The following is a 10,500-nucleotide window of genomic DNA, read 5'->3' as shown; positions in this document are numbered from 1 at the left end:
GCCCGGCCGCCGTGACCTCCCCCCCGCGGGGTGGGGACGCTCCCGGTACTCCCCGGTGCTCCCCGCTGTCGCCGTGTCCTCGCTGAGGTGGGGGGCCATGTTTCGTGAATTCCCGGGGTGTTAGAAATGGGATCGGGGCGGGACAACCGGCGGAGGCGGGGACCAGGCCGTGGTTGTCCTGCCGTGTGGAGAACCACAGCACAACGCCCGCCGCCAGCTGTACCGGGACCTCCCGGGCCGGGAAGGACTTTAGGCCCGTGCTTGGGGTCGGAGCTCGGCCGCCAGCGCTGGCCTGTCCCATCGCGGTCCCCGCTGGGCGTTTCGCTCCCCGCTGAGGGGGGGTAAGCGGGAAGGGGAGGGGGGGGGGCGGGAAGGCAGAATCCCTGTGCCGGGGATGGAAATGACGGTGCTGGGAAGAGATCCCAGCCTCAGCACTGGGGAAGGATCCCAGGGGCAGGGAGAGATCCCAATACCGGGCAGCAGATCCCAGCGCTAGGGAAGGAACTTAATGCAAGGAAAAAGAGCTCAGTTAAGGAAGGATCCTGCATCCCAGTGCCAGGGAGGGCAATAGGGAGCAATTCCCACTTCTAAGAAAGGGTCCTGGATCCCGGGGCCAGGAAGGGCAGTGAGGAGCAATTCCCAGTGTTAAGGAAGGATCCCAGTGCCAGAGAGGGCAGTGGGAAGCAATTCGCAGTGTTAAGGAAGCATCCTGTGTCTTGGTGATAGGGCGGTGGGGAACAATTCCCAGTGTCAAGGAAGACTCCTGGAACTTAATGCCAAGGAGGGCCGTGGGGAGCAATTCCAAGGAAGGTTCCCAGATCCTGGTGCCAGGGAGGGCAGTGGAGAGCAATTCCAAGGAAGGAACCTGGATCCCGGTGCCAGGGAGGGCAGTGGAGAGCAATTCTAAGGAAGGATCTTGGATCCCGGTGCCAGGGAGGGCAGTGGAGAGCAATTCCAGGGAAGGATCCTGGATCCCGGTGCCAGGGAGGGCAGTGGAGAGTAATTCCAAGGAAGGATCCTGGATCCCGGTGCCAGGGAGGGCGATGGGAAGCAATTCCCAGTGTCAAGGAAGACTCCTGGATCTCAATGCCAAGGAGGGCAATGGGGACCAATTCCAAGGAAGAATCCTGGATCCTGGTGCCAGGGAGGGGATGGGAAACAATTCCCACTGTCAAGGAAGACTCCTGGATCTCAATGTCAAGGAGGGCAATGGGAAGCAATGCCAGGGGAGGATCCCGGATCCCAGCGCCGGGGAGGGCGATGGGAAGCAATTCCCAGTTCTAAGGCAGGATCCCGGCTGCCGGTGCCAGGGAGGGCTCTCCTCAGCCCAACCAGCCGCTCCTGACTGCCTGTGTCCGCACCAGACGCCAAGCCGCGTTCCGGCTCGTTGCGGGCGGTTTAAGGGGCGCGGGGCCGGGCGTGTGTTCGGGGGTGACTCTGGTGTCCCCCACGCCGCCGGAGTCGGCCGGGCCCTGCCTTTGCCGTTCGCTTTGCGCTTCTCGGGTCCGCAGCTTTCGGGGCCCGAGGGCTTGGACTACAAATCCCAGCAGCGCTGCGGGCGGGGAAGGTGCGGGGGTGGGGGGAGAGAATCCGGGGTGAGGGCACCCCTGGAACGGGAGGAGGAAGAGGAAGAGGAGGACGAGCCGGAGGAGGAGCAGGAGGAGGAGGAAGCAGCTCCGCGGCCTCTCCTTCCCGCCTCACACCCGGCTCGCTCCCGCTGCAGGCCCCGCAGCAGCCATTTGGAGGCCGCGGCGGGGAGGCCGCGGAGCTTTCGCCGCCACCCCCCGCCCCCGTCGCTGGGAGCCCCCCAAAGACACCCGCAGGGACGCCATGTCCGCGGGGGGAGCGCCCCAGGTACGGCTGAGCGGGCCGCGGCGCAGCCCCCGCGCCTCTGCCCTGCCCCGGGGGGCTGCGGGGGCTCGGGGGAGGGGGCTCGGGGATTTTGGGGGGGGGGGTTGGGATTCTTTGGGGGAGTTTGGGTTTTTTGGAAGGTTGGGGGGGAGGGTTTGGGGGTGTTGGTTTCGGGAGGGCGGCTTGGGTTGTTTTGGGGGGGAGTTTGGGTTTTTTGGGGGGGTTCCTGGGGGATTTTTTTGGGGGGGTGTTGGGCGGCGTTTTGGGAGGGTTTGGGGATTTTTGGGGCGTGTCGGAGGATTTTGGGGGGAGGTTTGCGGGGGGGGGGGGGTCGAGAGGGTTTGGGGATTTTGGAGGGAGGGAGTGCTGTCGGGAGCTCTTCTGCTGCCTCTCTCCCTGTGCTGTGGTGCTGAGGGCTGCGCTGCCCCCACAAGAGGTTTTTTTGGGGGTAAATTGGTGCTTTTTGAGGTTAGGGCAGCAGGGGTGGGCACCGCGGGTGCTGCGGGGCGGGGGCGGGAGCTCCGTGGGATGCAGGGATGGATCCCCGGAGGCAGGAGTGGGAAGGGAACGCAACGACAGCGGATTGGGGTCGAGCTTCCCGGGAAGAGCTCTTTTGACTCCGTACGGAGGCTCCGAGTTGGGATGGTGGCACGGGGCTGTGGGGACCAAGGGTGGGGGGCAGGTGAAGGTGAGTGGCTTTGGCCCCAAAACTGATGCCCGGGAGCTGTCATCCCGCGGGGCCTGGCTCCTGTTCCTGCCCTCTGGCTTTGGAATCCTGATGCCGTGACTCAGGAACGCCTTCTCCCCAAGCCATCCGATTGTGAGGTGGGGGGTTTGGGCTCTCCAGGGACCCCAGCCAAGCCCCTGCCTCACTGAGCAATGCACATCCAGCCCCCTGGCCGCTGATAGTGCCAAAACCCCAAGAAACAAACCCAAAAAGACACTGGGAGGTGCCTAATGTAGAGGTGTCCTCTCTTCCCACCCTGGAGCAGCCGGCACATGCCCTGAACCTGCTGCCGTACCCACGGCTGAGTGAGGCACCCAGAGCTGGCCACCAGCTGGATGCCAGCGAGATCCCCACCGACCCCTGCACAGGTGAGCACGTTTTGGTGGTGCCAAAACCACTGGAATCCGTCGCTGGCATCTCCAAAGGGCCTGGAATGGGGCGTTTTCAGGAGCGGGGGAGGGAGCCGCGCCTTTGATCTTTAACTTCGCCCCCGGGCTGAAAAGAGATGAAAGTGCTGCCCTCAGACCTGGCTAATTTGGGGAATTTTGGCTAATTTAGGGGAATTTGGGGGAATTCGGTGTCTCTCCATGGTGATCAGCTGGTGTTGTAATTCCTACCCAGCCTACAGGTTCTTCAAGCCTGGGGGGCTCTTTGGCATCAAGCCTCCGGACGAGCCTTATGGAGACACGCGGCCGATGCAGGAGGAGAGCAAGAGCCTGGCTGGAGCCTGTGCCAGTGGGTGCCAGGGTGAGGACTGGCGGGGGGCTGCTTCTGTGGGCAGAGGCCAATCTGTGGTCATTTTATGTAAGTTGTAGACATTTGGGGCCAGTTTGTGGCCGTTTTGGGCCATTTTGTGACTGGTTTAACCAGTTTGCAGCCATTTTAGTCAGTTTGGAGATGAGAGTTTTCTCCCTGCTTTGCAGCCATTTTGTGCCCATTTTTGGCCAGCTGATGTCCAGTTGCAGCCATTTTTGCCAGTTTGTGGCTTTTCTGAGCCGCTTTAGTTCGCAACCCTTTTGGATCAGTTTGTGACCACTTTAATCGAGTTTTCAGCCTTTCTGGTTAGTTTGGGCCCAGCCTGCAGCCCTTTGGAGCCAGTTTGTGGCTGCTTTCAGTTTGTTTCCAGCCCTTTTGTCGGTTTGTGGCCATTCTGAGACAGCCTATGGCCAGTTTGCAGCCATTTTAGGCCAGTTTAGGCTCATTTTAATCCAGTTTGCAGCAGTTTTAGGTCAGTTTTCAGCCCTTTTAGCCAATTTGTGACCATTCTGAGCCAGTTTGTAGCCCTTTTTGTGAGTTTTCATTGCTGCTACCAGCACTGCTCTCAACAAGTTAGGGCTGAAGCAGGCACTGGGCCAAGCTCTGATCCTTCCAGATGTCCCCAACGGGTTTAGTTTTGGCTCTTCCCACAAGGAGCCAGCATCGGACTCGGTGATGCTAAGAAGACTCTGATATTCCCTTATTTTGCCTCTTTTTGCCCCCCAGTGGAGCCTGGACGGGTGAACAAAGTGGAGCAGCCTGAGGAGAAGCCTGTGGTGACTGCTGGCTCTTTGGAGCTCTACCCCACAGCCACCCCCAGCAGCTCCAGCCGATGGTTCCACGGAGGGCAGCGCGTGCCAGAGCGGGCAGGCACCGAGAGAGATGCCAACACTGGCAGTGCCCTCAGCCCTCTGCCCACCCGGGTGGGCTGCTGGGCACCCCAGGTTGGCAATGGCCCATTCCGGTGCTCCCAGTGTGGCAAGGGGTTCCGACAGAAGCAGAGCCTGATCACCCATGAGCGCATCCACACTGGGGAGAAGCCCTACCGCTGCGGCGACTGCGGCAAGAGCTTCAGCCAGCGCCCCAACCTGCTGACCCACCGGCGGGTGCACACTGGCGAGCGCCCCTTCCCCTGCACCCAGTGCGGCAAAAGCTTCAGCCAGAAAGCTAACCTCTTGGCACACCAACGTATCCACGCTGCCGGGCAGAAGACACTGGGCGAGCAGGAAGATGGCACCAAGCCCAAGCTGCGAGCGCCACGCACGTACCAGGAGGACACCCCCTTTGTGTGCCCTGAGTGTGGCAAAAGCTTCCGGCAGAAGCCCAACCTGATCACGCACCGGCGCATCCACACCGGCGAGCGCCCTTTCACCTGCTTCCTCTGCGGCCGCAGCTTCAACCAGAAGACTAACCTGGTCACCCACTACCGTGTGCACACTGGTGAGCGCCCCTTTGCCTGTGCTCAGTGCGGCAAACGCTTCACCCAGAAAACCAACCTGGTCACCCACCAGAGCACCCACACTGACCTGCGGCCCTTCCCCTGCGCCCAGTGCCAGAAGTGCTTCAAGGACAAGGTGTCCCTCAAAGCCCACCAGAAGACCCATGCCCCACGCCAGCGGCGCTGCCCTGGTCGCAGCCCAGCTATCTGCCTGCCCTATGGCGCTGCCCCCACCTTGCTGCAGCCTGCAGGGGCTGAGGGTGAGACCCACTTCACCCCCATGCCACCGCTGCCCGGCCAGAAGCTCGCTGAGGGTCAGGAGCTGTACCCATGTGCCGCTGAGAAGAGCTTTGCCTCCAAGGAGCCCCTGTTGCCCCCCCAGCCACCCACACTGGGTGAGCAGAGCTTCCCCTGTGCCCAGTGCACTGAGGGTTTCTGCCAGAAGGTGGCCCTGCTCCGGCCACCACACCCTGAGGCTGCTGGTGGCTGCACTGCAGCCTTCAGCCACGGCCCTCACCACCTCCTGGGGCACCTCGGGGTGCAGCCTGGCCTGGGCGATGCCACCACCCCAGCTCCCCCTGTGCCTGGGGCTGAGAAGCCCTTCATCTGCAACCAGTGTGGCAACAGCTTTGGCCTCTGGCTAGCACTGGTGGCTCACCAGAAGAGTCACGGTGGGCAGAAGCCCTATGGCTGCCCTGAGCACGAGAAGAGCTCTGGTGAGGATGAGGAGCTGTCCCCTAAGGAAGACCCTGAGAAGCTGATAGATGGCAGGGCCTGGCTGTGCCCCGACTGCGGGAGAAGCTTCGCCCAATATGAGCGACTGGTGAAGCACCGGCAGAACCACCGTGGCCGTGGGCCCTACCGCTGCGATGTCTGCGGCAAGAGGTTCAGCCTGAAGACCAACCTGGTGACTCACCAGCGCATCCACACCGGCGAGCGTCCCTTCACCTGCGGCGTCTGTGGCCGCCGCTTCAACCAGAAGGGCAACCTGGTCACCCACTACCGCACCCACACCGGTGAGCGCCCCTTTGCCTGCACCCAGTGTGGCAAACGCTTTGCCCAGAAACCAAATCTCTTGGCACACCAGAAAACCCACAGCGGGCGCCAGCCTTTCTCCTGCCTCGAGTGCCCCAAGCGCTTCAAGAGCAAGCTGTCACTGCGGGTGCACCAGCGCATCCATGCGCCAGAGAGGCCACCAGGCCACCAGCACCCTGCCACTGCCACTACCGGGCACCCTGCCAGTCCCTACCCTTGTGGTGCGGAGCCTGGTGAAGAGCCTGGAGAGCTGCAGCAGCACCAGCAGGGTGTGGGTGGTGTTGGTGGTGGTGTTGAGGGGGTTGGTGGTACTGGTGGTGCTGGGGTTGGTGGTGCCAGTGGTGGTGTTGATGGTGCTGGTGGTGGGGTTGGTGGTTGTGGTGTTGGCAGTGGTGTGGCTGTTGGTGGTGCTGGCGTGGCTGTTGGCAGTTCCGGCGTTGGTGTTGGCAGTGCTGGGGTGGGTGTTGGTGGTGCTGGTGTTGGCAGTGGTGTTGGTGTTGCTGGGGTTTGTGGTGGCGTTGGGGTTGGAGTTGGCAGTGCTGGGGTGGGTGTTGGTAGTGCTGGGGTTGGGGTTAGCAGTGCTGGTGTTGGCAGCGGGGTTGGTGTTGGCGGTGCTGGTGTTGGCAGTGGGGTTGGTGTTGGTGGTGCTGGTGTTGGCAGTGGAGTTGGTGTTGGCAGCACTGGGGTTGGTGGTGGAGTTGGTGTTGGCAGCGCTGGGGTTGGTGGTGGAGTTGGCGTTGGCAGTGCTGGGGTTGGTGGTGGAGTTGGCGTTGGCAGTACTGGGGTTGGCGGTGGAGTTGGTGTTGGCAGTGCTGGTGTTGGTGGTGGGGTTGGCATTGGCAGTGCTGGGGTTGCCAGTGGGGTTGGTGTTGGCGGTGCTGGGGTTTGTGGTGCTGTTGTCAGTGGAGCTGGTGGTGGGGTGGTTGGTGGAGTTGGCGGTGAGCGGCCGCACGCCTGCAGCGAGTGTGGCAAGAGGTTCCGGCAGAAGGTGAACCTGGCAGTGCACCAGCGGACCCACACCGGCGAACGTCCCTTTCGCTGCCCTGACTGTGACAAGGGCTTCAGCCAGAAAGCTCACCTGCTGCGCCACCGCCGCACGCACCCTGGCGCCATCACCGTGCCCGCCTGCTGCCAGGCCGCCTGCCCTGCGCACCGCCAAGAGCCGGGCAGCAGCGGAGTGCCCCTATGCAAAGGCTCGGAGCCCCATGCCATGCTGCTGCCGCCCTGCTCCCGCGCAGCTCCCCATGGCTCTCAGCCCCCGCCCCGTGCCGACAGCCCCTCAGGTGCCGCCGACATCCTGCTGCAGCTGATGCAGGAGGAGCAGCACTTGGCACCAGGCGCCCAGCACCCTCACGATGGGCCTGGGGGGCACTGTGCCCCCTGCAAATGTGGTGAGGGTGGGGAGGGTTTGAGCCCAAAGCCCCCAACACTGCCCCCACCGTGCTGCTGCGCTGACTGCTTGGGCCAGCGGCAGCTGCTGCCCAAGCCACAGCCTGGCACTGATCTCTGGGGCAAGTATGGGGCCTGTGGGCGAAGCTTTGAGGAGAAGCGGGGGCTGCGGCTGCCTGAGCGGGCACATGGTGACCAGAAGCCCCCACCCTGCCCCAGCTGCCTGTGATGCTGGCACCACTGCCCAAACCCTGCCGGGCACCACGGGCACCACGGCTCTTGCACTAGAAGGCACCAAACCCAAAGCGCCAGCGCATGTCGAGGCCAGTTGCCCACCAAAGCCGGACAGTGCCCAGGGGAGGCCCCGTGATGGCAGTACCAGGGCTTTGGGAAGCACAGGCTCGCGTGCAGTGAAGCCGGACTGGGCTGTGCCACCAGAGCTGCCATCCACAGCTGGAGAGGGACAGAGCCGCAAAGCCACAACAGGATCCACAACAGGAGTGGGAAGAGTTCAGGATCTGGTGGCTTCCAAACCAGTCCTGGGCCCAGGAGCTCAGGATCTGGAATCTGGTGGCTCCCAGGCCCCTCCTGTGGTGGGCAGTGGCACAGCCAGAGACAGCCATGGGCGCAGTCTGCCCCCAGAGCCTCCCTCCAGGCTGCACCTCGCTTCACAAGGACGATTTAGGATGGAAACCTGAGGGAGGGGGGACAGACTGTGCCAGGAGCCGTCCTGCTGCGGAGGAGCCCCCACTGCCAGGGGTGTGGTAGGATCCAGCCTGCTCTGGGCACGCACCGGGAACTCCCCGGGCAAAGCGGCCGGGGGGAGCTCTGCTTCCAAAAGGGCTCCGGGAGAAGCCCCTGGGAGGGCAGAGGGGGCGAGGGGGGTGGGTGGGGGGGTGGGGTCGCTTCTGCTTCTCTCTGTGCTCTGTGGTAACCTTTGGCTAGCAGCTTTCTGGCACCAGTTAACCGCGCAATGGGGGCATGGGGGGCTGCCTGTACTGCCCTGCTGGCATCATGTCCCCCTTGGCATGGGGTGGCAGGGCAGAGCTAGTGGCATGTGGGGAAGTGATGTGGGGCAGAACTGGGCATCCCATGGCTTTGAGTTTAAGCCACCTCAGGGGAAAGCCGAGGTCTCATCACTCCCTGTGGCACAGGAGCTACACTCTGGTGTGCCAGCCTTGCCACCTGTTTGCCAGGACCTTGGGATGGTGCCATTTGAACCCATCCTGGTGCCACTCACTGCCAGCACCCATGCTTTGGGGCTCTGTCACCTGCTGAGGGGACACACACCTGGAGCTTCACCCCAAGCCCAACAAGCAGCTGGCAGAGGGCTCCTGGCACCCAAAATGTGGCAGGGAGTGGGTGCCCACCCCTGTCACCCCTCCTGCCCCCTCCCCTGCCCCCCAGCAGCCATTCAGGTCCCTGCCAGGCTATTTTTGGAGGTTATTTAAATAAAAGCTTTTCCCAGCTGGCTCCTGGCTCTGCTCACTTGGATGTTCCCCGGGCTGTGGTAACCCCCAGGGTCATCACAATAGGGGGCACAGCTTGGTTGTGCCAGCCACCAGCTCACTGGGACCACTGGTGTGGAGACCAGGTTGGTGCCAGGCCTGGTTTCTCTCCTCCTGGCAGGCCATGGTGACTGCCCATGGCCTTGGCTGGTGCATCAAATGCCTTGGTAAAGCTTCTGGTGACACTTCCTCCAGATGCTCGTGGAGAAATGGGCTGGGGTGGGTCGAGGCTTCACTGGCTGGGCACAGAGCAGTGGGCAGTGGTGTCCCCAGAGCTCAGCGCTGGGGCCAGTTCTCTTGAACCTCTGTACTCATCTGGATGAGGGGATCAAGGCTTCCTCGGTCTGGAAATGACACCAGGCTGTGTGCAGGTGTGGGTCTGCTGCAGGGTCAGGAGGGAATCCACAGGAGGCCCTGGAGAGGCTGGATGGAGGGGTGAAGCAATTGGCGTGAGGTTCAGCAAGACCAGGGGGTGGATATTGCCATAGGGTCACATCAACCCCAGCTCCAGACTGGGGGGAGAGTGGATGGACACCACCTGGTGGAGAAGGACCTTGGGGCGGCTGATGACAGTGGCTGGAGATGAGCCAGCGTGTGCCCGGGTGGCCAAGAAGGGCACCAGCATCCCAGCCTGGATCAGCAATGGTGTGGCCAGCAGGAGCAGGGCAGGAATTGTACCCCTAAAGTGAGCACTGGTGAGCACAGCTGGAATCCTGAGGTCATCTTTGGGGCCCTCACTCCAAGGACATTGAGTGACTGGAGCAGGTCCAGAGAAGGACAGGGAGGATGGGGAAGAGCCTGGAGAAGAGGGCTGGGGAGGAGCGGCTGAGGGCCCCGGGGGTGTTGAGCCTGCAGAAAAGGAGCCTGAGGGGAGACCTTCTGGCTCTCTGCAGCTCCCTGAGGCCAGGCGGGAGTTGGTCTCTTCTCCCAAGGAACAAGTGACAGGACAGGAGTAAGCGGCCTCAGGTCACTCCCTCAGGGGAGGTTTAGGTTGGACACGAGGAACAATTTCTGCCCCTTAAGGCTTGTCCAGGCCTGGCCCAGGCTGCCCAGGGCAGTGGTGCAGTCCCCATCCCTGGGGGAGATTCCAAACCATGGAGGTGTGCTGGGGCCGTGGTCTGGTGGCACCCTGGCAGTGCTGGGTTCGTGGTGGCACCCTGGCAGTGCTGGGTTCGTGGTTGGACTCCATGACCCTAAGAGTCTTTCCCAAGCAAAACCATTCCACAGCTCAGAGCAGTTCCCACCGCGGGCACTGAAGGGCAGCCCCAGCAGTGCCAGGCTCTGCTGGGTGAGGTCTGGGCCACACCACAGGCTGTGGCCATGGTCAGCCCGTGGCTTGGAAGTGGCGGCTCAGGGACTGGTAGCACGGCTGCACTGTGCCAGGGTCACCATCACAGTGCCACCCGCGTCTTTGGGTCACCATCACAGCCCGTGTCTCCCGCCCCAGTGCCACCAGAGCGGCCATGCCCAGCACACACGAGCCCGTCCCGGCGTGGGCAAAGCCGCGGCTCACACGGCCCGGGGTGACTCAGCACTGCCATGGTGTCCTGTTCCTGGTGTCACCGCCGATGGCCACGGCGGCAGCACCGGGAGCACCCCAGGAGCCCCTGTGGGCTCAGAGCCTCTGGCACAGGGTGCTGCCAACCAGGCACAGGGGAGACGGTAGCGGGGCCACGAGGGGCTGCGGGGTCCGGGACCCAGCGGATGGGGTCGGGAGTTCCCTCTCCTCCCGGTCTCGTCGGAGCCGCCGCTGCCGGTCGGGGCAGCCGGGCCGGTTCTGCCGGTTTGGGGCAATT

General features: G+C 63.0%; 1 protein-coding gene across 1 annotated transcript; it reads left to right on the top strand.

Moving 5' to 3' along the window:
- The first annotated feature begins 1,605 nt into the window (after positions 1–1,605).
- Positions 1,606–8,073, top strand: LOC135185686 (zinc finger protein 628-like). The gene is made up of 4 exons (XM_064162680.1): positions 1,606–1,854; positions 2,844–2,946; positions 3,200–3,325; positions 4,061–8,073. Exons 1-4 carry the CDS (start codon positions 1,831–1,833, stop codon positions 7,423–7,425), a joined length of 3,618 nt encoding a protein of 1,205 aa, XP_064018750.1. The 5' UTR covers positions 1,606–1,830; the 3' UTR covers positions 7,426–8,073.
- Positions 8,074–10,500: the final 2,427 nt, after the last annotated feature.

This window comes from Pogoniulus pusillus, chromosome 23, assembly GCF_015220805.1.
Source record: "Pogoniulus pusillus isolate bPogPus1 chromosome 23, bPogPus1.pri, whole genome shotgun sequence".
NCBI lineage: Eukaryota > Metazoa > Chordata > Aves > Piciformes > Lybiidae > Pogoniulus > Pogoniulus pusillus.
Note: the sequence above shows the minus strand (reverse complement) of the source record. Positions and strands in the feature narration are given on the sequence as shown.

Excerpts from the sequence above, each read along its gene's own strand:
- LOC135185686 (XM_064162680.1), top strand. The coding sequence starts at position 1,831 with ATGTCCGCGGGGGGAGCGCCCCAG. Across the intron at positions 2,947-3,199 it reads CCCCACCGACCCCTGCACAG|CCTACAGGTTCTTCAAGCCT; the intron begins GTGAGCACGTTT and ends ATTCCTACCCAG. Across the intron at positions 3,326-4,060 it reads CTGTGCCAGTGGGTGCCAGG|TGGAGCCTGGACGGGTGAAC; the intron begins GTGAGGACTGGC and ends TTTGCCCCCCAG.